A 26,529-nucleotide genomic window follows, 5' to 3' on the forward strand; every position below is an offset into this window, starting at 1 on the left:
CTAATAGGAATCATGGCACCCGACCCTGGCAGTCTCGCGGCGGCCACTTGAAAAGGCATGGACCAGTAAAAGGAGAGATCAAAGTCAGTTTAGTGATTTTAAATGAGAACCATAGCAGGGATGAAGGCTTTTTTTCATCTCGGTAATGTGACCTGATTTCTATTTATTAGTGTGCATCACTGAATCATAACAAGGAACTGACTCGTGAATGAGACTGGCTTGAAGGAAGCACAGTCACTTTGATTGGGTAAATTCATCACTTTGTACAATGTTTATCATCAATTACATGGTAATTTTTGTAATATCTGGTTAGGAAGTGTGTGTCTGCGTGTGTGTGTGTGCGTGTGTGTAGATCAATGAGGCCCACCAGTAGCACTGATAAAAAATTGTGCCCCCCACCTCAAGCTTAGCCCTTGTGTATGTACGGATACGGCATAGAACATTTTATATTGCTCACTGTCTCAGCATGTAGCATGTGGCAAATAGCCAGCGAATGTATGTTACTGGCCATGTTTTTCTCATCTTCCAACCCTGCAACATTAGCAAGAAATGGGATTGAAATGGCTTCTCTTAAAAACCGCAACAACGAGCATTTGCACATTATTTAAGCCTCACTGCCATAGGAAGTGGACTCAACACAAATGGTTGGTTACCAGGCAAACAAAACATTACATCCGGTTTATGCCGTAAATTGCACTCATAAATCACATAATATAAGGTGAATACACTCGAATAGCAGTTGGATCAAAATTAACTCAACTGCTTCTTGGGTCAATTTGACCCAACTTTTTGGGTTATTTAGTACAAATGGCACTGTTTGTCCAAAACAACCAACCAAAAAAAATTCACATCAATCTCTTTTCAACCCAGCATTTGGGTTATTTTTGTTGTAATTGTTTCAACACACGCAGACCGAGTAAACAACCATGCTCACAGGCATATATTCTTTATCCTCCGTAAATAACAACTCATGTTATTGCATCTTAGCTGCACCACGCTTCTGTTTCATCATCAAATTTGTGTCCTTATGTCTCTGTGTTTGCAATGAAATATACAGCAGATGATGGGGTGCTGACGAGAACTCCTGCTGGCAGGCCTGCCGGGTGTAAAGTTACGCGCGCAGGACACACCCTCCGGTGGGAGTTTCCACGAGGAGTAGAAGGAGGAGCGACGGAGCTGATCACTTTTCATTTCCACCCTCTAGTCACCAGCAGTCGTCCTCCTCGCGCTGGCAGTGGAACATGCCCTCCGCCGTGGGCAATTCGTTACGCGCGGCCGCCGTGCTGTCAGTGGCGGTCCTGTCCTTTCTGGTTTGCTTGCTCCTCGGCAGCGTGCGCCGCCTCGGAAGCGGCCACGAGGATCTGGATGAAGAGTTGGCGTCCCTCCGATCAGCGTTGAGCCACCAACTCGCGCAAAGACACCAAGAAATCCTCCCTCTGCTTCCACCCGGCCGCGACAAGGAGCTTTTCTCCACCTGGGATTCTAATCTGTGGACCGAGTTGACGCGTGGCTCCTCCAGCAACGGGGCCCCGCTGGGTTGCGCAGCTCTGCGGGACATGCAGCCGCTGGAAGTGCTCGGCTCCGGGTACACCAAGCTGGTAGTGAAGGGGACGCTGGCCGGAGGGGAGCCGGTGGCGCTCAAGATGGTCAACGAGCACGGCATCGACATGGGCAAGTGCGTGGAGGGCTTCAAGGACCCCCACGGGTGCCGTCAACTGGTGTCTTACAAGCTCAGCAAGGAAGTTGTCCTCCTGCACAGGCTGCGGCATCCCAACATCATCAAGGTGCACCTTCATTAAATATTATTGTGATTGTGACTTGACGGTGCTTTTTTTAAAATTTAAGCCCCATCGGGGTATTTGAGTCCTCTCCCGCAAGCTACCTTTGTGAAACCATATCATGCAGAAAGTGATTGCTGTATAATGCGAATATTTGTGAATTAGATTTACATGGCTTGTCGGAAATACTCTCACAGGCCCATGATATTAAAAGAATAACAAAAACATCGTAAAATGTCCAATTTAATAAATAATGCAACCCTTTATGCTAAATGTCCCAAAAGTTTTACAATCAAGTATTTCTATAGTACCTTTCTATCTCTAAAGTGCTTGAAACGGAAGTCGCAGAAGGCACAGAGTAGAATGAATGTGATTCAAAACTGTGCTTTATCATAAAACTAGGTACAGTCATGCAAAATGTCTGTTTGAAAAAATCAATCAATAGATCGATCAATAAAAATCTTCTAAAGTGCACATAATGTATTCATACTTCATCTTGCAGTATAGCTAAAAGTGAGACAACAACAAGAAACCTATCACAACTTTGCAATTTAACTGGATGAATTCAGCATTCACATCTACCCAATTACCTTCCATGAAAAAGCAAGTTAAATGTATTGCAATGTTATTTTTGAAAGGCCAAATGAGAATACAAAAAGAGTTTTCCCACTTTAATGAATTCAAGGCTTTACCCTTTTACAGTACCAGTACTGATGAACTCCTTTACATCACTCTTTTAAGTAAAACGTATTTAAAGTGCAACTTTCATTGAGCCACAGTACCCCACTGGACAAGTACACAGAATGAGAATTTCTCATCGTCAGTATGTTAATTAACTGATCACAATTGATGGTTGGATCCTCCCAAAGCTAATGAATGCCAAACCAACAGTTTCTGCGTGTGAATGGATGGGGAATTGCTCAATTGACAACATGTTTTCAATATAGAAAATGCAAACTCAGGTTAAAACACAAGCATGTTAAGCAGACTAATTTTCATCCCACCACTTTTGCAAATATATATACAGTATATACACACAGTATAATATACAGTATATATATTTATATAATATAATATAGGGCGGCCCGGTGGCCGAGTGATTAGGTTACCTCACAATACAGAAGTCGTTGGTTCGATCGGCTCCGGCCTTCCTGTGTTGAGTTTGCATGTTTTTCCCGTAACTGCGTGGGTTTTTCTCTGGGTCCACCGGTTTCCTTCCACATTCCAAAAACATGCATGGCAGGCTGATTGAACACTCTAAATTGTCCTTCGGTGTCAGTGTGAGCACGGATTGTTGTTCGTCTCTGTCTGCCCTGCGATTGGCCGGCAATTGGTTCAGGGTGTCCCTCGCCTACTGCCCGAAGACGGCTGGGACAGGCTCCTGATTAAATCACAGCGTATACTATGAGAAATATTTAACACTGACCTATGTTACCCAAACTGGTTGATTTGTATACAGTATGTCAGATGGCTCTTCTAGGGTTAAAGCTTTTTATGCAAATTGGTCTTTTTTTCTAGCTATTTTAGACAATTTTACTTCCAAATTTGATGAAGGGTTTGGAGAAGTTGTTTTTATTTTGTTCCAGCATGCACAACAAAGCAAGGTCCATGCTTAGTTGGGTTTAATGTCTTCACAAATTCCGAACAAATGAACAAAAAAAAACCCCAGCAGGCACACTCATCTTATTATCTACCCATAACATCCATTTGTCTCACATTGGGCCTACCATCTGACAATCCCAGTTGCTGTGCAGCACCCTACCATCTAATTGAATTAAATCCATTGACCCCTGCTTGCCTTTTGGGTGACATTTTTCCACAGGCAGACAACGTGCTCTCTTTTCCATCCACTCATTCCCGTCACAACCCACTTTTAGTTTTCCCAAATCCCCAAAATAGTGCCATGTCATTCCCTGACATTTCAATGTGGTTTCAACAGTTGCGCGGTCATTGCGCTGGAGACGAGGGAGGCCGAGTGACCGTCATCCTGGAGCAAGGGGACCCTCTCCAGATGCTCCACCTCCTCCAGAGCCCCTGGGAGGACCGCTTCAGGGTAAGATCTTAATGCTATTTGCATACTTTGTTGCTGAACCACAGTCCTGTTGGCTGAGCGCCTCTTGCCGGCCATATTTGCATGAACGCATGCCCAGCCCTCCAGATGAAGGCTGAAACTTTAGGAACGCTGACATCTGTCTCTCAATGTATTTGATGAGGCTTGAAATGGAGATGGGATAGGTTAATCCATTGCAGGCCAGGAATGTCATCTCGGCGCGCGCGCACACACACTCGACACACACACACACACACGCACACACACACACACACACACACACACACTCTTTTAGCGCAACCCCCATCACAGGTATTCTCACAGTGGGAGTCCACTTAGGCCGACTTTATTCTGCAGCGAGTGTGTGCTGCTGTGTTTGAAATAAAAAGAGAGACATAGAGGGAAAACACTCAGAGCGAGCACTCATCTAGATTTTGGAATATAAAACGCAATTAAGACCAAAGACCAGAAAACCATTTTGAATGGAAAACACATGAAAGTGGCGCTGATGTCAATCGTTTTTCAAAGGTAGAAAATTGCAAACTTTGATTTCAAATGCCATAATTGTTTGACTGATTATATAAAACTAAAAATCTGAAAATAAATGTCTTCTAAAGTGGAGTCACTAGAGAGAAGGGTGTTGTTCACAACCTACCAAATTTGAGTGATCACGAAAATCACCTACTATACAAAATAAGACTTCAAAATCACGCCAGTGGTTGGATTTACTGTCCTAGCAGGTCTTTTCCACGGCACAACAACGAGGCACTCGAAAGCAGTGACGCCAGCGTGAAGACCTTTCTGTACATGCTGGCCATATCAAGTCAGACTTTATTTTTTTATTTTTGTACCCTCGCTGTTCCATCTTTCTTTGCATGACAAGCATGCGCTCACAGGGAAGAACGGGGCACTCAAAAGATTGTCTACACACTGACTGTAATGTCAGACTTTTTTGCCTGTTTCCTTCTTCCACTTTTCTCTGGGTGACGTGCGCACACTCAAAGCAGACAATGAGGCACTCTAAAGCAGCCCTGCCAGCGGACTATCAGAAGGGAAGATGCATATTTGTAGGCATAGCTACCTAGCAAGCCTACTGCATGTTGCAGTTACACCACATAACCACTGATGCGAAGAAAGGCTCTCAAGTTTATGTATAATGACTGAGGGATGACTCATATCATGGCCGCGGTGAATCACTCTGCACCGTTTTAGCCATGCCCCAAAAAAAGTCTAGAAAATGGTGGCAAACAGTTTAATGCAATGCTTTCTCTTCACAATCTGGTCCGACAGTCTCGCTTTTTGCACATGTTTTGATACATGTCAAATATCTGTCTTCACGTGAGTGTTAAAAATAAATCAATCATTTAATATGTATGAATAACTTTTTATGTCTGTCGGGATTGCATTGAATGTTTCTTTACTCAGTGACCAAGCTAACTATTGGCCTGATAAAGACAAATACAACATTTTCAGTTGTTATGAAGTTATTTTGACAAAGTTGTATGTTCATTGACTGCGTCATGTCAGGAAACAACCGTGACCCCATCCACCAATTTCTTTCATGGTTCTGAGAGAACCAAGAATGAAACTATAGTACATTGGCTTGGCTCATTCATGACTTGACCTGTTCCCATTTCTCTCCAGTTATTGCTGAAACCCCCACCTATTCATGTTTTTCATGCTCTTTTGACAACACCATAAGATGCCACAAGATGGCACCAAAGCCCTGGTTAAGTAGGAGAGTAGTAATTGGTGTCATGGAGGTTTGTGTGAAGTTACACAGAACATCTCGACTTAGAGAGAAGTTTTGTATGTCACTTGTGTTTAGAGTGGAAGTTATGGCGAGTCTTAGCCGTATGCGTTTACACGCACGTTTTTGGTGCGTTATTCACATTTTAGAGAGGCCCTAATTATGCATCTTACAGAATCTTTTGTCATGTTCACTTTGTTTTGGGAGCATAGTCATCTGTAGTTCAAAGACCTTGAGGTTATACTAAGTCATTGTCATGTACATGTAACCCTCACAATTTAGAAAAATCAGGGTGTCGATGCTTTAGTCTGGTTGTTCTTGATACTTGACAACAACAACAACCAAAATCCTGAACCACCAAGCTGCGCAGGCCGCTCGGTGTCAGCTTCATGTGTGAGGCGCTACACTAATCCAAGCGGTGTCTGGTTGCACCCACTGCCGTTTTTACTGTGCCAGTGACGTACAACTCGGAGCTTTACAGTACCCTCAGTATAATTGGACTGTCACACTCGTTGCATGGTTTGTGGGTGTGCAGCGGATAACTTCATTTTGCTGTTTGCCGTCGTCTTGTTTTTCGTTTTTCAGCCTTGAGCGAACATACTGAAGATAATGAAACTTGATTACAAGATTCTGTGTATGAAACCCAACTTGACTGACTCACAAAAGCAAATGATCATGTTTTCCTGGTCATCATTGGCTATATGAAATAACAAATGTTTTGATAAAGGATATTTTTTTCCTGAAATAAATTAAGCACATTTGAGAATTATAATCCAAAATGTATTGTTATTTTGTTTGAGTCCTTTCTCCACCCTATTGACTTTATTAATCTCACAAAAAGGGTAAATGGTGTGTGTACATGGTTGCACAAAATGAGATTTTCTGGATCCAGTTATATTTCATAAATTGACTACTACTCAAAAAGGTTATTTGGACCCACATACTTTTATTTTGTGCAACCAAGAAAAAAAAATCTGTTTAATCTGTTTAAAAAACTGGCGAATTCGGCACTCACAGAGGAGAACATATTGCGTCATAATGATACTTTGCATATTTTGCAGCTATTCCATTTTCTGGAGAACCCATCTTCCAACCCATCACGACTTTTCACTCAGGTCAATGCAATAACATCAATGCTTTGGCATCATCCGGTGCACTCGGGTATATCGAAGTGAGTTGAGGAGTTTCATTTCGACATAGGCAGTGCTTTGCTGACATCTTCTGACACCTAAAGGCAATTCTAAACCTTCTTAGGGGTCTTGATTTGCTTCAAGGGCGAATAGCAGGGCTTCACAGTCAATACCGTGCCGAAGCGACTTGTGAAATAAATACCGAATAGGGATTTAAAAAAAAAAAGACAAGATCGGATCTATAAAGGGGAAAGAAAGTAGATTACAGTAAATTACCTTTTAACATCAATAAACAACTGTCTGATTAATCCCATCTGACTATCTTAACAGGATTACCTCTCTGCAGCTGAACAAACAGTGAAGCAGATAATGAGAAGGCTTTTGTCTTGTGTCCCTGCAGGTTTGTCTGGACCTGGTTCGCCTGCTCCATTTCCTCTCGCGCTCTCCACTGGGATCGGTGGCTCTGCTGGACTTTCAGCCCCGCCAGTTCGTCATGGTGTCGGGCGAGCTCAAGCTCACCGACCTGGACGACGCCAGCGCGGCCGACACGCCCTGCGGCCGACACGCCGATTGCTCCCTGCAGTTTCCGCACCGAAATTTCACCCTGACCTGTTCAACCCGCAGAGTGTGTGAGGACCTCAATGAGAAGATGAACATTTACAATGCCTATAGGTAAGCGGAATTACTTGCACGCTGCACCTAAGCAGAACTCTAGATACTTGAAAAAAAGACTTCAATAAAATCTGTGATTAAAAGCAACCATATAAAAAAGATAAATTACATAGTTTTACCCCTATCAGGTGCTTTAAACATGATGAAACTTAAAACACACTTAAACTGATTAAAACACTTTTGAAAAATATTTCTTAGTGCCTGTTTGGACTCTCACATATATTCTGTTCTGCATGGTACAATGAGAGGACAAACGTGCTTTGCTTCAAGCTGTATTTGCACTTCAATGCTAGTACACGCGTGCAGCGTGAAGGCCTAACCATCAAGCACAGATACTTCTGTCCGCAATGGGTCCACACGAAAGACAACAAACACCATGTAACAGAACAAAAGACTAAATCATTAACATTAACCGTTTCATGCATCAATAATGCTCACCTGTAACCTGATAACATGATACGCTGTCCACTGTAGTAACCGCTGTCCCTCAAAGGGTTAAATTAGCTCAAGTTATTCAGTGCATCCGCCACAAAACAGTCTTGTCGGCAAAAACATCAAACGATTCTCTTAAGTAAGGTCTTGCTCCTTCGTATCTGTAGCCTCATTCGCAGTAATGCACCCCGGTTCACATGACACCGTGTGGCAGCTGTCCCTGTTCCGTCCACCGCATAAGTACCGTCCCCAAACTCAACCAGTCAATGATTTAATCTAAATCTCAATCGTGCTTGACTTCACCTCTCTGGGTTTGGGGAAAAAAGCCTAATTTGACAAAATAATAAATTAGAAAATACAGATCTGTTTCCTTCAATATACAGTGTAAAAGTAAAAAGGGTGTCAGAAAAATAAATACTCCAGTTTCAAATTCCTGAAAAATCAAGCATAGTCATGAAGTATTTGTACTTTGTTTCGACCTACCACTGAGTGCTGTGTTGACACAACGTTGCTAGTGAAGGCGTACAGGACTGCAGATTTGCGGTTTACGGGTGTGATTCATAAAGCGGCGAAAAGCGAGTCCTGTCGCGTTTGATCAGCCCTTCAGATCCTTCCATTATGGTGTCAAGTCACGTTCCATAATGGATGTGCTCTTTTCCTTTTTTCTTCTCATGCCTCCCAGGTACTTTTTCACCTACCTGCTGCCTCACCAGGCCCCGCCCGGCCTCACACACCTGGTGGCACGCATCATGAATGTCACAGGTGAGCAAAAGAGCAGCGCCTTAACACAGCATCGCTATAACTTCACAAGCTCACGCATCACTGTGTTATTGTGGTCTTGTCATGACAGGCCCCTGATGTGCCCTATTTAACACTCTCCACAGCGAGCTGACAGGTGACAAGATAATGAATACAAGTTATGAGGAATATATGTACAAAAAGAGTCAGATTTCAGTTGAGTACAGAATATGCCACGGGGGAAGACATTGGATTCATAATTGCCATTATTGGGTACGAAACACATTTTTGTGTTTGTAACAGCACTGTGGACTTGTTAGCTCGTTAGTTTTGAATCCTCTCGTATCCTGCACATTTCAAAAGCATAATTTGTCAGGCATCAACTGGATAAATAGTAGCCTACTTTTGTGAATACATAATTTTAAAACATTATCGCAGCATCAGAGTCATAGTACGTTCATTTTTATATAACATATAATATAGCTTTGATGGCTTTAATTGTATGTACTGATAACGTGCTTCTTGAGTGGTTTGTACGTCTGTCAGCCTTACAGTTGCGAACTTTTGGGTTCGAGTCTCGGCTCTGGTCTTCTTATATGGAGTTTGCATGTTTTCGAGTGCTTGTGTGAGTTACTTTCCTCCCACATTCCCCAAAACCTGAACGTTCCATTGAAAACCCTAACTTGTCCGTGAGTAGGAATGTGAGTGTGAATGGTTCTTTGTCCGTATGTGCCCTGGAGAATGGGATGTACCACATGTCATGTAATGAGGACAAGCGCGACAGAAAATGGATTTATGGATGCATGTAAAAGACATGCCCAAAAAAAAAGACATGCCCTCTCATGGATACAATGTCATTCAATAGCCGTCTAATAGTTTGGGCTTAATTTTATTTATTTATTTTAATAGATGTATTTATTTTCAGTGCTTATTTAACAAGTTGGACTGTAGCCTAGTTAGCAACATCAACATTTAGAGCTGGGTTGGGGAATTAATTTTGCAAAAAGGCCACATGAGAAAGTGAATGCTTGCCAAGGGCCAAGGCAACATCCAAACCTCAACTTGGTCCAGCCATTTTCCAATTCCACTTAACCTCACAAGGGTCGCAGGCGTGCTGGAGCCCAACCCAGCCATCCTTTTCGGCAACAGGAAGGGTACACCCTGATTTGGTTGCCAGCTAATCGCAGGCCACACGTGAGACGAACAACCATTTCGCGCTCACACTCAAACCTAGGGACAATTTAAAGTGTTCCATTGACCTGATAGATAGCTAGCTAGCTAGCCAGCTAGCTCGCTCGCTAGATAGATTGACTGAGAGACTCGGTGGTTCAATTCCTACTCTGAAGCTTAACTCTTCAGCTTGCCAAGACATTTTTGACAATCCTACACTTGCAGATTCCAAATGTTTCCAAATGTTTGGCCCTACTCCTTAGTGAACTTTAACCTCACAAATGTTCTTCTGGATGAATGGACAAACATTCCTGCAGACACACTTCATATCATTTTCCCAAGAGAGAAAAAGTCCATCTTTTCTTTCTCCTTGTGTCCAAATAATTTTGTATATATAGCGGGACTGATTGCTGTGCCCAATGTATTGTCTGTTTGCAGGTGAGCTGAAAGCCGACATCAACGAGATGCTGGATGCTTTCGAGCACATTCTGCACCTCTACCAGTCTGGGCTGCACCTGGACAAGCTGCCTTCATCTGTACTACGAGGTAAGCCCGCTTTTTACACGCTACACTGACCCCACCTTCAGCGGACACAATGCCGGGCCTTATTTGAAAAGGCGGCACAGTCTGCACCTCTGTTTTCATTTTGTTTCAGAGGCTGGGAGCGTGTGTGTGTGTGTAAGGGGGTGAGGGGTCCGGTGGTCTCTTGCTCGCTTGGGTTGTTTTGACAGGTTATTAGGCGGCTGGAATGAGAGGACAAAACCAACAGAGTGAGATTAATCCTTCGTGTCTCCAGCTCAGAGAGTCTGTGTGGATTGGGATACACGGAAAGTTTGGCCAAAGTTTTTAAATAAATAAGAACCACTCAAGGCTACGTCCTGACTTATTTTACCATATAAAGAATTTTTTTGAGGTGTTATCCTCTAACTGTAAACATTTAGTAATTCTAATGCAAGCCCTCCTTCCTTGCAGTCTATGAAATATTAATAACAGAAAGACTGACATTCCTGCGGTGAGATTTTTTCCAACCCCCCCCCCGATGCCGGACTGTTTATATAGCAGCTCTTTGTGAATTTAATCGTCGATTGAGGGGAAAGAGGACACGGGCGCCGAAGCTAACAACCAGCAGGGAATGTTTTAGCTTCGCAGGAAGGTGCCACAAGTCAAGCCTCCGCATGGTTGATTGGGAGTGCGATAAGCGAACCTAAAAAATGTGTATATTATTTCACATTTTTGTGTGGGAGTTTTTGCACCAGTGTTGTCTGAAGTGACTTAATATGCAGGCTCAGTTGGGTTTTTTGAAATAGCAGGCTAAGCTGTGGGAAAGTGAAGCGAGCAGGTTGTTTCCATGCGTAAGGTGAGAAGGTCACAAGCAGTCACATGACATCCAGTTGGCAACTTTCACTTAACACTAACGCGATCTTGTCTGAAGCTGCTTTTTCTTGTTCAAATGTACATGGAAGGTATAAACCAGATCAAAATAGAGCAGCTAATTGTGATTTTTTTTAAAAACTCCAGCAAACCCTTGTAGCTATTCCTAAAAAAATGTTTAATAAGTACATAAAGAAACATGTTGTACTGTCTCAAAATTCTTCGATTGTATGTTTGAATCCCTGGGCACTCCAGCTTTCTTCCACATTACAAAAACATGCATATTAGGTACATTGGAGACTCGAAATATGTATTTCCTGATCTCCATTACTATCATTTCCTGTATTCGCCGATTGGCTGGGATCGATATCGTATAATGATAAGGCTCATGATGATCATGCTTTTAGCGGGGTTCTCAATCAAAAATCCTGCCTTTGCAAAGACAGTATTGTCATAGGTATGAATTTAGAAACTTAACCTGAAGTTTAGTATTGAGATATGAGTTTGCAGTCGTGTACAATTTCCTGCAATAATATGGTTATTTTTGCCGTGACTTGCCAAAAAAAATGATCAGGGGGGTGAGGCTAAAATTACTGAACCCAACCCTTAATTCATAAATATTACTATATCACGTATTATATTATCCTTATTATATTACTATTATTATTATCAAAACCTTATGTGCTACAGGAAAAATTAGGGCAGTTTTGGAATCAGCCCCCCCCCCCAAAAAAAAAAATATTAAAAAGTTTACTTGCACTTCTCATTAAAAAAATGTAATGAAAATGTGTTGACCAGTATTATCGGTATGTGAGTACTCCTGATTCGACAGCAAACTACCGGTAGTTGAGACTGAATCAACAGCACATCTGCTTGTTGCAGCCAAGCAATGCACTACATTTTGCTTCAAGATGTGCTATTGATTAATATACAGACTTTTCCTGGCAAAGATGAAAAATAAAGTGGGGGGGGGGGCTGGCTGGATGATGTCAGTGTATGATCAAAATGTGTGCGAGAGAGACAGAGTGAGTGTCAACAGGTAATAAGTCTTATTTTTCAAATGGCTCGCAGATGTAAAGTACATTCTCCACAGATGAGAGTCACAGCTGAGGCTAATACGACATTTAAAGTGAAGCGTTGGAAAGGAAGATCACTTTTCTATGCATTAGACCGTTTCCCGCCCTAAACGTGAAGCACAAAGGGAGCTTTCATCCATACGTCCCTGGTGCCCAAACAGCTGAGGTCGGTCACCTTTTCGCTCCACAACAGGCCTCATTTCTCCCCACCCGAATAAAGATCCTCTGAACACTCCTTGTTCTTCTCCTTCTCTCTTCATCCCCAGAAGGCTGACCCTCGTGTCTTTTTTTCTCCTTTAACAACACACACACACACACACACACACCCTATACTATTTAGTGTCTCCTCTCGATGAACTCCCAGACTCAGCTTGTGGCTGTGTGCAGGCATGTGTGTGTGTTTGTGAGTGTGTTTCTCATGGCTAATGTGGAGCAGATGATTTAAGACAGGCCGCCTGACTGGAGGAATTAGAATGATTAATGTAAGGCAAATGTTTGGGTCGAAGCGGGGGTGATGCGTTCAATGTGGCACAGCACGCTGGGAGAGGAGAGCTCAAGATGTTCTGGATAGGCATGGTCCAATTACAAAAGTTGCGGTAGGCTAACGATATGTTGAGTAAAGGGAGTGAAAAAGGGGCCACTAAAAAGGACCAAAGGCAAGCGTTTATTTTGATTGTAATTTGCTTTTGTGCACGGTGCAGACGTGAGCCACAGTCAAACACAATCTGTTTCTAATCTGGAACGACGGTTATTGAAAGGAATATATTTTTCATTCATCTACTTTAGAGCCAAACTGCTGCCATCATATAAGCTTTTACTACTAAGGCAATGTTTGAAATATAATACAATAGTTTTTCAAAAGTGCTATTAATGACACGAGGTGTCAGTGAAATAAGAACTCATCCCTGGTGCAGAGACGGAGAGGAAGTCACTTTCACTTTGTAAACAGTCACAACAGCAAACACTGTCAAGTGTGCGTGGCTGGCATTTCTGTGTAAAACAGTTTCTACACCATATTTTCCATAACTGCAGTGCGGCAGTTGTTTTTCATAATGACCAAAAGTGCAAATCATGGTGTCATCTTTTGGCCATTCAGACCACAGAACAATGTGCTTTAACTCTACACTGTGCATGTTTGTGATGCTCCATTCAAGAATGCGTGGAAGGCAGAAATGGCCCCAAAAAAAAAAAAAAAAAAACCGACAGAGCAAACACCACAATAAACTAGCATTTGTTTGTGACGAGACCTTTAGCAGTCCTTTTGCGCAGCATTGGTCATGTCAAAATAATATTTAGCAAATATCTTCATACAGAGAATGTGAACTAAATATAGAAAGTAATATAATCATTGTAATTTCGCAGAACCTTTGTAGTTTGCTATGGCAGTGGTCCGTGGACCAGGCTGCACAATTGTATTCAAAAACAAAGTTTTTTTTCTTCGTTTGTTTTTTGTAAGGTACATTTCCTCTCCTTGAGTTACGAGCATTTTTTTTCCTTCAGAGTGCAAATCTGGAATGCAAGTGCTTTTTGGTGGCCGTGAACACAACTCACTTTGCAATTAGCAGCACTTTGTGAAATAGTTAAAAAATAATCAACCAGAATGATGCCTGAAGATGTTCAATGTCACTCTCAGTTGAAGTTTCATGCCAAAATTCATATAAAACTAGGAGAATTGCACGTTGTGTCTCAAAACAAGCGCATAGCTTAGCCTTTAGTCTGCTAGCTTAATGCTAATGCTAACACATAATGGGAAACATATGTCGCTAGATTTTTCTGTTTTCACTCATGACCTTAGATCCTGTGTAGTTTGCTCAGCGTAATCCAGGTTCTTCCCGCATTCCAAAAACATACATGTTAGGTTCTTTGAAGACTTGTCCACAGGTGCGAATGTAATCTCAGTGTGAATAGTTGTTTGGGATCAGCTCCAACTCACCAGTGGCCCGAACGAGGCGCAAAATTAATGGATGGACAGACAATCAAATACTTGTGGGGATTTTTTTCTGAATTTCTCAATGACTAATATGTCATGCTCCAACGTCTTTGACATTGTTTTATTACTTACATGAGACTGTGTCATGTTGTGTTCAGACTACGACGTGACGCGAGGAGTGACGACATCGGGAAACACAGACTACCATTGCTGGCCGTCCTACAGTCAACAAGGCTGCGTGCTGTCCGTCCACAGCGCCAGGGAGGCAGCGCACATCTGCAACTCGCACTCACAGTGCACCAGTTTCACTCTGACAGGACAGAAAACATGGACAGGTCAGTCAAGTTTACCACTCACTTTCATTTGTCTTAACATTTGGCTTCTTGTGGCCAAACACTAAAAATATGTAGGACTTCATTGAAATGCGTGATCAATTTGCCAAATATACTATAGACCCAAATGCCTTCTGAACAAGGTCGATCTATTGAGCATACAGAGTAAATTCTTTGAATGATGATTTTAAACTTCTTCCATAGTGCCATAGTTTGAATGTGTGAATTGTCAGTCAGAAAGAGTGAGGTGGAACACAGGCCGTGGTTTGTTTTACCAACTGGTAAGTTTGTTTCCTAGTCTGTTCCTGGCTACTAGGCCACCAGGCAGCCTTGCAATTTTCTCTACATAGCTGTTTACACAATTCACACAAGTCCAATCACTTCCTGCCACACCTGATGCCTCTTGTTTACAAACGTTCAAATGGTGTAGCTGTGCTAAAACAACATGACCAAGGGTTTTGCTGGCATTGCTGACATGCTTTAAAAATAAAAAGATGACCGGTAATTAATATGTGTTTCCTGCCCCACAGGTAGGCCGTTGGCTACTTTCAGGAGTAGCTTCAGTCTTCTGGTACCTGACGAAACCTCTGAGGTGTATGTGAAGCACAGCACTGCCGGGTAAATGGTACGCATGGATGGGACTTGTAATATCAAAGACTGTATGGAGCGAGCTTATATACTCCCAATGATGTGAAGCAAAAAGCAACATGTTGCGCTTAAATTAGACGAGTCCCGCTGCGTCCAGCGGTGCCCCCAGCTTTGCGGGAGAGAATTCACAGCCAAGGCGGGTAAATGCGACGTATTTCTAGGCCTTACGCATATTGCACTCATTTCATGCGTCTGCCAACTCACCGCCTCTGCCAACTGCTACTTCAAGGGATTTCCCTTCAGATACAATTAGGGAAAGAGAGCCTTGTGCTTTTTTTCTTTTCTCTTTTTATGTTGCTACCTTGACTTTATTTGCTGCTTGTTGTGAAGCCAGCTCCCCTGTGGTGGGCTTGTTGGTTAGAAGTCGAGCATTGGCATCAGCCCAAAAAGCCAGAGGACAAGGAAAGAAAACAAAGCTCTTATTCAAGTACAGGCTGATGCGCTGAGGTGCCAACTGTTTTGTCAATGGCTTTTGGGACTTAGCTGCACTGTGATCTGAATAGGAACTTTACAACACCGCTTTTAACTTGGGGTTGATGTCTGTTTGTATAGCTAATGTAGCATTTGAAGCTACAGCCAGGAGCTTGTTTTAGCATTGTGCAGTGAACAGAACGAAGTGCAACATTTCGTTAGCGTATAAAACTACAACTGGGAACTAATTACAAATAAACCTATATTCAGCAAGTAGTTAGCATAACCTAGCATTATGATGTCACAGCCAATAGCTAGTTAGAGGAAAATAGCATATAACGCTAAACCAATCAGCAATTATAACTCAGTCTAGCCAATAAAACTAACGGCAACACCTAGCAAGTGCAAGGCAGCATATGACACAAAAGCTGGGTGTTAATTTTAGCAAAGTGCAGCGAATCAAATTGAGCTAAGACAACAACTAGTGAGCGCAAGATCATATTTGAAGCTCACACACGAAGTTTGTAGCTCAGTCTAGCGAATAAAACCACTAGGTCGCACAAGGAAGGGCATGCAGTTAAAGAAAGGATTAGTAGCAGTTAGCCTAAACTAGCATTACGACACCAACAGCTAATTACAATAAATGAAAGCAAGCTAAACGGACATTTGAGAGAATGACATTTTGGGGCCTGAAATTTTAAATATTCCAAAACTGGTTTCCAAGCAGTTATTTTCAACTGATCTTGACAGTGGTAGTCTGTAAAAATGGGAAACATACTTGCAAAGTAATTGTGGCCTTCTCCAACAAAGTGTATAATTTACTGCACGATTAATTCGTTCAGTGGGGATGCCTTAAGTATGTCAACAGTGTAACATCATCAACTGCTGGCCTGGCATGCACGTAGCAACATTTTTGTAGGTTCACGTGAATGTTTTTTGGGGGGTGAATATGACAACAGCCTAGTGAAAAGTCTATTTTTAATTGGTATTTTCAAAAATATGCCAATTAATAAATGAATGCAATAATATACATGACAGGCCAGTAGTTACCAATTTCATTCTGTAACACCTCGAATGTGTACGATCTGATCTTCTTCCTTCACAGAAGCTCCTGTTTAATGACCTGTGTGATATCTGAATGAAAGTAATGCGACAATACTGGATGTAGTTTGTTGCGTTAAATGCGCTATGTGCCGACATTGCGCCGACATGATTTGTGTTTTATAGCATTTTTCAGCAACTAGACGTGACTGTTTTAAAAATCTGAACATATTGAAATCTTTTTTTCTGTTAAATACAACCGGCTGTAAACTACCACTTTTTACAGCAAAATCATTTCAAATCATTCCATTTTTTACATCATTTTATAAACGAGTTCATTGAATTTGTCTGAGGTGTCATGATCAAATGTAATTGTTCTGACATAACTGTGCTTTAGAGTTTTATGTGCACCTTGTGGGTGAAACCATTATTTTCAATGGAAAATGAGTCAGTCTTTTTTTTAATACTGCACCATATGTAACTGCAGAGTCTTATTTTATAAATGTGTACTTATATTGTGTCTGTGTTCATTTGCTTCTTTATTTTATGAGGTTTAACAATAAGTAGCACCTGTGTTTGTTTGTTTGTCTGTACGTGCTTGTATTTGGGGTCTCAAATGTGGTTTAGTTTGTGTGCTTGTCTTTTACGCCCCACGCCTTGAACATGCGGCCTATCTGAATGAGTTTGGCCCGCAAAGCTCCGGAGCTCAGCAGAGTTTGCACAATGACTACGGAATGCATTGAAATGCCGCGTCATGCTGAGCTCATTATGGGCCTTAATTAATACTAATGTAAATGAGCACACCTACTGGCTCTTTCTCATGGGGTGAGAGAGTTACTGTAAGGCAAAGGCACAGTGTTTGCACAAGAATGGGGTTGAGGTTGAGATAAGGGCAAGGCTTGCTGGGTTTTAAGAATTCTTGACTCACATCAATAGATGCCAAACAACTTCAACAGATTATTTAAAAAAAAAAAGAAATACAATTTTCACTGAAGTGGAAAAAGCTCGTCTAGTCCACAAATTACACTTTTATGGTGGCGTCAGTGGGAAGGCCCAAGGGTTCAGTTGGCCTCACATTGGTACCCGGCTGTCTGGACAAAGCCAGTTGATTAGTCAGATTAACATTAAGATAAGCAGGCTTTCATTCGATAAAAAAAGAAAACTGGATCAACATATTTTAACTAACTAGAAGGACTGGTTGAGTGGTAGCATAAAATTACTGTCGACAGGGGAAGTTTCCACTCATTGCTACAACAAATAATAAAGATAAAAATCTGAGGGTAAAAACTGTTTCTTGTTTTTAAGCAGTGAAAAAAATGTAGGCTCATTATTTGAACAAAGCACAACAAACTAGCCAGCAGCTATCAAGCACAATGTGGCTCATAAAGCTAAATTCACTGACTCCCTTACATGGCATAATAAAACTACAGATAGTTTTCAATCGTGTGCTTGGGATTCGTTTGTCCGACATGTTGAAGGTTGAGATTGGGAGCGTAAGATAGACTTGAAATGGAAAAACTAGTTGCCTGACTTGTTTTTCTTTTGTTTCTGGCTAACCCTCATCACTTAATAAAAGCATTGTTATACATGTTCTCATCTCCTTAGAATGTGCCAAGAGAAGAGGAACTTTGGATGCAGTAGCAAAGACATGACACGGTGACAAAGTATGAGTCATAAAGAATTAAATTACGATCCCTACAAAATTCTAACATTTCTCACTGACTGTGTGCAAAGACAGTTACAAATAAAGTGGCCGACCACGCAACAGAACTTCCGATCCCTTAGCAATGACAATGTAGGACAACAACCCACTATGAATTGCAAACAATAACGCTAGACTAATAATCGCAGCCTATATAGCTTATCATTCTTCCAATCGTGATGGGCTACGTCCCCACTCTTCATGTCCGGTCGTTCGGGCACACCATTTTCCAAATCCTGAGCATCTGGCTCGTATGTGTATGGTCCAACATAAATATTGCCAACAGCCTCTTCTTCGTCCAACTCTTCAAACATCTGGATCCCCTCAGACAAGTTTAAAAATCGCTTTCTGACTGAATTTTTTGTCCGCTTTCCATACTAAGCTATGCCATTGTGTTCTTGAATTGACGTCAGACATCCGGGTTTGTCGCTCGCCAAGGTTTCACTTCAGGAAAACGATTACTTTGTCAAACTTATGAGAGAGAAGTAATTTTTTTCATGCTTTATTTAATGTTTTTTTTGTCTAATTACTTTATTGGGGACATCAAAGTATTTCAAATTGGGATTTTCTGAAATTACTTCACAGCTAGGCTTTAAGTAAGACTTCAAGAGAGAGCTACGATGATGTTTTTTGTTTTATTTTCCACCAATACAAAGAATGCATCATTTAAAACAACAACATATTAACACTATTGTCATTGTGATAATGATAAGAATGTGTTTTTATTAGCATACCTAATTGATACTGGAAGCATAAATTCAAGATGACGGTGAGGCGAGCTGACCATCTTTTGTCTTTACAGGCACATCTGATCTTTTTCACTTTGTGTTCTCAGAGAAATGTCAAGTATTTCTTGGAAGAAAAAAAAAAGCACGCTGATATTTCTTCCAGTAATAAGATGTGATTTATGGAAGTGTGCAGCTGCGGTTCGTCCTCCTCCACATTAGCAAAAAGAAGAAAATTTCTGCCATCTGGTTTGTTTTGGCTGTTCTTTTGGGAGCGACTTAATGAACGTTCCGTCTTAGCGTGCATGCTGCACTCTGCACACTTACATATTGGTCTCATATGGAGCAACTTTTATTTGAGAATTAGCAAAATAATATACAGGTGACTGTTGGGCCAAAAGTGGTGAAGAAAGAAGGGCTTCTTACAAACGTCTTTCCACCTTCCATCCATTTGTCATTCCGTCATGATTTCATCGTTCCTTGCTTTCCTCCTTCATCAGCATCATCCTCCCCTTGTTTTCCTTCCTTCCTTCCATCCTTCAATAAGTGAATTCTAAAATGTAATGTATATATTAACTATACGCTCCTTTTCTCCCACTCCGTAAACTCTTCTATTTAGTTTGGGCTCTAAAGGAGATTTGTTTTTACATTCCCTGTTGAATCAGAGAGTATTCCTTTTTCTCCTGGCAGTGTTTATTTAGTTGGAAATGTGCGCGGAGCTTTTACGCTTCGGCTGCTTCAAGCCTTTCTCTGTTTTGATATGAAAGTCGCGTTTGTACTGTGGAAGTTTTCATTTTTGCTCGGCGGTCAAATCCTTTCGTCAGAACATGGCAGCGCTGTTTGTGTGTGGCACAGTGTACCTCTGTGTTTTTTTAACCGTGTAATTGACATGCTCTTTTTTTAAGGTTCAGAGAAAGAGAAGGAGGAGGAGAAAGTCTGCTTTTTTTCTCAACACCAAAGACGTCAGTTTCTTTTTTTTTTTTTTTTTTTTTTAGGTTTTTAGTTTCACCTTACTTGTTTCCGTTGAGTTTTATTCATGACCTCCATCTGGAAATAATATATGTTCATGAAAACAAACCATCAGCAATTTTAGGGAAGAGTTGCACGTGTGTGTGTGCGTGCATGTGTGAATGTTAGAGAGGGGACATTAGGGGACTCTTATGCAAGTTTAACTTTGTAATATTAGCTCTTTACACACTGTGTGTAAATCCCCCTTTTTTTCTCTCCCATGACATTGTTCTGTAGAAATGACACCAACATGGAATGCAGGGAAGAAGTCGTCATGGTAATATTACAACGTTGTAACATCGTAGTATCCTAATCCTCCTTCTCAGACAAATACTGTCATAACAGAAGACCTCGAATCTTTCCACCTTTCTATTTTCACACAGAGCCCAGTAAATTTCAAGTTCAGGTTTGTAAAACCCGGCGACATGGGAAAAGCAACACTTCATCCACACGGCCCCGCACACAACCGCTTCTCACCGTCCAAACTGCATTGACTATATATGGAAACCATCAGAAAATAGCCAGAAACACTCAGCTCCCATTCCGTCTGACCAAACAATAAGTGTAAACATTTCATACATTTGTCCTTGAATTGTCGCTTTAGATCATGCCCCTTTTTTTACATTGACAATGTTTTGAGACAGACACAGAATGGGGACATAAAATCAGCCCGGGCGACCAGTCCAGAGTGTACCCTGCCTCTCACCCAAAGTCAGTTCGGATTGGCTTAAAAAAAGGGAACATTTTATATTCATTCATTTTTATTATTACACTGATTATGATCCCTTCAGGGTAAATTCAGTTTACACCATGCCAGATATATTTTTCACACCACACACATGCAGGCATGGAAGAAAAGATGCCAGAATGAAAGGGACTACAAGCTGTGTGCTACCTCTTGGGTGGGCTCGGTACGGTGCCTTGCTCAAAAGCACCTCGACAGTACCCAGGAAAAGGCAAGCATCTGTCCAACAACTCCTACTAGGCATTTATACTTGAATGCAGCGTGACTTAAGCCGTCACTCTCTCATTCCAAAGCCCTTACAGATGACCTACTGCCGCCCAATTAATAAAGAAAATGGATAAATGTGTGGACTTAATCCCCTCCATGTAGAAAAGTCCAATGGCTGAAAAATGACAGATTTTTTGGTTGTATAAAAGAGGCTATTGTTAGTTCAGGGCGAGAGATGCTTGACTGAGCAAAGCAGAAAAGCCTCCAACATCCTCTCTGCAAAGCTCATTGCAATGCACATGCCCTCGCTCAGTCTACATTCTTTGATTCCAGTGCAAAGTTATTCATGAAAATATTTCAAACGCAGCTGCAAGGAGAAATGATGCGTCAGGCAGCTCTTTGGCAAATGCTTTAACCCTGGCTCAGGTTAAAAATATGCACTGAAAGCCGGTACAGTCCTCTGAGGAAAGAAGATCTGGCTTGTGTCGCAGGGGCTCGTGACCGTGTGAGCGGAGAGATAGAAGAGATATTCACTCAAGTCGGGTCTTACCCAACAATTGCTTGTCTGTCTGGAGGCAGGCTGGTCACACCTGAGAGCCTCTGTAGAGCAGCTAGACATTCAGCAGCTGTGTGTGTGCGTGTGTGTGCGTGTGTGTGTGCGTGTGTTTGTGTGTGTGTGTGTGTGTGTGTGTGTGTGTGTGTGTGTGTGTGTGTGTGTGTGTGTGTGTGTGTGTGTGTGTGTGTGTGTGTGTCCACCCTGACCCTCCAAGCACAGCCGCCTCTAAGTGCACATGCAGGTCATTGTCTGTATATCTAACTAACTATTTGTCAGTCTGCCTGGAGCCGATACAATCTCTTTTAAAGCTATAATGGCTTTACCAGGCCCTGAAGGAGGCAGCGAGCAGAGTGTGTAAGTGTGACGAGAGGTTTCTCTGCCTCGGGTGTGCAGCAGAGGGGTGTGAGTGGTGGTTGGATCATTTTTAAAAGCCCCCAAGTTAACCCCAGTGCAAAGGTTGATGCCTGCCATGAAAGCCACAGTGCCCTCTGAGAGGTGTAATAGCAGCGTGTCATATCCAGTGGCATTGGCAAGGAACCACTACGTATCAGTGAAAAAATCAGATTTTGGGAAAGTGGTAAATACTATCCATGAAAATCCTGTAAACTTTACCAGATTATTTTATGTAGCAAAGGAAAGAGTAACTTCATTGATATCAATAAATGGCGTTTCTTAGAAAAGTTTGTAAAATATTCCTGCAATTAAAAAAAAAAACATCTATAGAATAATGAATGTGTATTGTCAAAACAAAATCAACCTGTAGAATGTACCCCATAAATGCAATGTAACAATTTACAGCCACTTTAATTGGGTGAATGTAAATCATATATTTTGGGTAGAGTATCTTAATTACATAAATTGAGTAAAGTTTACTTCAAACTGCAAGTTACCTATATTAAAAAAAAATCATTCATACAGGAACGCATTCATGGCATTCATTTTAATGGGCTAAGAGGATTTGAGTTGCATATATTCTTAAATAAAGCATGGTTATAGAACAAAGTAAATTCCTAAGTAGACGTATTACTGTCTCGACATTTTTATGTAGCAGAAAATTAGAGTTCACTCGTAAATCAAAGGAAAATTAGCTTTCAAAGAGGATTTGCGCACACTGTTTATGACGTCGTTACGTTTTGCAGAATTACCTTAGGTAATGGATCTTTCCTAAAAATTTATTACAAACCTATTGCACAAATAAATACATTACTTATATTGAAGGTATTTGTGCACTACAAATCATGAAATGACACAATGGGATGAATTGCTTTTCTGCTGCAGATTGGGAAGTACGTTGAGTTTGCTGCCGTCGCAGCACTCATATCTCAAGTTTGTGCACAAAAGTCAAACCAAAAAAAAAAAGTCTTACGTCACGAAAAACTCAAAAGTCTGGTTATTCATATCTCAATTCCCGAACGGAGCCACATTCTTCTTGAGAATTTGGGGTGAATTCCAAACAATATGACATAGTCAAGACATTCCACTTTTGCTGTGGTTCCACTGCAATTACGCCGTTTACCCAGCTGCAATAGCTTTACAGCACATTTGAATAAAAACAACCCCCCCAAAAAAAAGGCCTAAAAATAGTCCAGTTCTGTGTCTAGTCTTCACCGAGTGTCTGTGTTTGGATAAATTGGTCTTGCAGCCACACTGTGGTCTTAGTGCAAGCCCTTCTGGTTTGCGAGATTCGCATACGTGCTGCTGTCTCACATCCCCCTATCATGGCTCTCCAATAACCCCAAACGCCCCCCCCCCCCCCAAAACCAATCTTTTGAAGCTCCTCCGCAGTCCATCCATCATACCCAACCTAGCTTGGGATTTGTCTTTTATTTCACCCCGCCCATGCACGTCTCTTTCCTGGCCAATGTCCTCCTCTCCACGCATGCCAAAACCCTCAATAGCCTTGCTATTAATTTAAGCCTTCACCACTACTGCTAAACGTTTCCATTTCATACATAATTCCAACCTTCCACTCGTGTCCTCCTCCTCCACCTCCTCCTCCAGCCACTCTTCCCCAACTTTTTTTTTCATCCTTTCCTTGCAACCGCTCACAACTTCTGTGGAGCATCTGGAGTTTCCCCCCCTCTTTCAACTGGCTGGGACCTGAGGGCAGTGCCTGTTGAGGATCAAGAGTGTGTGTGTGTGCATGTGTGCGTGTGTGTGTGTGTGTGTGTGTGTGTGGGTGCGCGCGCGCGCATGGGTCCGCCACTGCTGTTCAAATCAAAGAGTGCCTTTTGTTGCGTGCTCTGGAATCCCCTCTGTCGCACCTCGGCCCTTTCTCATATTGGGGTGGGGGGAAGGGGAACTCTTGCTCCCCAGCCAAAGGGGAACTTCCTGCTCCTCCACAGTTAATCTACTAGAAATACATCCTGTGAACCCCCTCCGAGTTACAGAATTCCACCCAAAATGCATGAAGTGGATTGTGGAGCGTGGCATCTTCAAAAGCCACAAAGTTGTGTCATTTTCTGTCCAAGGAACCAAATTTGGTTACTGAGTTTGGTGTTCAAAATATGCCCAGAAATTTAATTATTGACCCTTTTCCATTGCAACAGCTTGCTTGCCATTGCTCTCCCTACTCGCTTTTCGTGCTTTTCTCTTGAAAAAATAACAGTTAACTCATTCTAGCATTAAAACTATGTGGCTATAAATGACAAAACCCAAAATTGAACTTTAACTTTGCCTAACTTTTGGTCTTTTGAAAATGTAGAAATACTCAAACCGTGCAAGACTGCAAACCGTGCAAGACCAGTCACTGATTGTCCAGGCATATACTGTTAACTCTGATAACTGCTTCACAAGTGCACTTTAAAAACATTATCTATTGTTTAAAGACGATTAAAACAATAGATAACATAAAACAGTCAACACAATAAAAAACAAAAACATTGCCATATTTCATGCTGTGTTGAACACCAAAGATTAAAAATGTGTTTTAAGGCGAGTTTTAAAGATGGACTGAGCATCATCATACATTTACCAACCTTGTAGCCAGTTTAGTCACATTATAACTTTATTGACTTACGACTTTAAAAAGTACTGACATTCAGTTTGTCATAGAATTGGAATTTTATTAGTTTACTGGAATTCATGGAAATAAGAAATTATCTGTTCCTTTATTAATTGCACGTGACTTTTTTTTTTTTGATTTACTTGCACCCTTTATACGATTCACTGTTCCCCATTTACTATTGTGGGAGGGTTGTGTCAGAAAGGGCATCCGGCATGAAAACTGTGCCAAACACAATCACGCGAGTCACTCACTCTGGTGACACGTGACTAAAAAAAGGGACTCCGCTGAAAGTCAACAATGTTTAACTCTATTTACTGCCAAATGTAAAATAACTAATTACCGATTGACAGAAATGCGTGAAAAGCACTAAATAATGAATGACAAATACATGAGGAAAAAAATAGTTACTAGCACCCTTTATGCGATTCACTGTTCCCCAGCCACTGTTGTGGGAGAGTTGTGTCAGAAAGGGCATCCGGCATGAAAAAAGTGCCTCACTTTTTTTATACTATAGTTTTACCTCTCATGCAAGTGTAAAAATATGTTTACCAATGCATTACAGGCGAAAAAATAATTTAACCACTGGAAAAAGTAACAAGGAAAAACAAATAGAAACATGTTGAATTGCTTTGTCTTGACTTTTTTCACATTCTTAACTGACATGCAATTTTAAAAAGAAGCTAACCGCTCATTCTGTACCTTAGCTAACCCAGCTCATCGCCCAGAGTCAGCTCGGAGAAACTCCACTTCGCCTGTGACGTTGTGGGTAAGCAAACAAATTGTCTTTTAATACACTTCAATAATTGTCTTTGTCTAAATGTAAAAAGTACTTTCAAGAGAGTCCCTTAAGAGTTCATTGTATCCTAGGTGCTAAAAAAGACAGCTCTCCGATGTATTCAAAGCTATAAAACAGTAGTTGTTTGCCATCTACTTGAATAGTTGTAACGTAACATCGTCTTGTAATCTGGTGAGGCCTGAATGTCTGGAATGGCCAAGTGCAAAATGAATTTAATGGCTCGCTACCATTGTAAAAGCAAGAATTGTTTGTGCGCTCTGTCTGTGTTTGGCAACAATGAAGTGAAGCATCAACAATAACCCCCAGCCCCCCCCCCCCCCCCCGCCCCCACCCCCATTCAGGTTGTTAAACGCAAGGAACACCGCGCGACTGAGCTCTCTGCCACAGGTCCCCAATTAGGGTTCTGCCCACAGCGTCATAAAACAGTTAGCGGATTCATTCAGAGGCTGTTAGATTTAACACTATTAAGAGTTCATTAGTTGCTGCATTTCACAAGTGTTGCTGCCACGAGAAGGTCATTAACAAAGAGTCATTAATGGGCTCCATTTCACTTAGATGACTGAATGACGCACCCTTTAGCTATCACCTGTAAAAACCGCAATGGGAAAATTTTGTTTTATGTTACACGAACCCGTATCGGCTCTTCCATGTGGCATTTGATGACCATTTAACACAGACTGCAGGTTTTAACGTTAAGATCCAGCTACAAATAGAAACGGATTAACAGTCTTATTTGGAGGGCTCTGGTTTATCAGCACCCTTGACACTTCAACAATAAAAGTGAAGGTATTGAAAGAAGGCATGTGATTTTTTTTCAACCACAATTTAAAACGATTCCAAGGTGTATTAACATCATTTACTTCCTCATTTATTTATTTTTTACTCTACTACTCTTCCTCATAACAACTATTTACGACAACAATAACATTAGGAGCTGATCCCTTCATGTTGCTTTTGTTTAGGAAAAAAAAAGCAACATATTTATAATCTGGAATTGTTTGTTTTTCCTGAATGTGCAACCTTTGTTCAACTCTTTTGACGTAATGGAGCAACCAGAGAAGACTATTTCCAGCCACTCAGTCACAATCTCGTTGTTACACTTAATTTTCACTCAATTTCACGGTCGTAGCCTCTAGGCGTTCTACTTTCTCACAAGTAATCTGTTCCAGTCCCACTTTAGAGTTGTTTGGATTTTCCAAAACTATTTTTCCCATTGAAAGTGTGGGGCTGCATAGAATTTTGGTATTTCCCCTT

General features: G+C 41.5%; 1 protein-coding gene across 1 annotated transcript; it reads left to right on the forward strand.

Moving 5' to 3' along the window:
• The first annotated feature begins 879 nt into the window (after positions 1 to 879).
• Positions 880 to 17,049, forward strand: pkdccb (protein kinase domain containing, cytoplasmic b). The gene is made up of 7 exons (XM_052086217.1): positions 880 to 1,784; positions 3,718 to 3,831; positions 7,109 to 7,380; positions 8,495 to 8,574; positions 10,159 to 10,266; positions 14,256 to 14,432; positions 14,960 to 17,049. Exons 1-7 carry the CDS (start codon positions 1,242 to 1,244, stop codon positions 15,049 to 15,051), a joined length of 1,386 nt encoding a protein of 461 aa, XP_051942177.1. The 5' UTR covers positions 880 to 1,241; the 3' UTR covers positions 15,052 to 17,049.
• The last annotated feature ends 9,480 nt before the right edge of the window (positions 17,050 to 26,529 follow it).

The sequence above is a fragment of the Hippocampus zosterae genome, chromosome 14 (assembly GCF_025434085.1).
Source record: "Hippocampus zosterae strain Florida chromosome 14, ASM2543408v3, whole genome shotgun sequence".
Taxonomy (NCBI): Eukaryota; Metazoa; Chordata; class Actinopteri; order Syngnathiformes; family Syngnathidae; genus Hippocampus; species Hippocampus zosterae.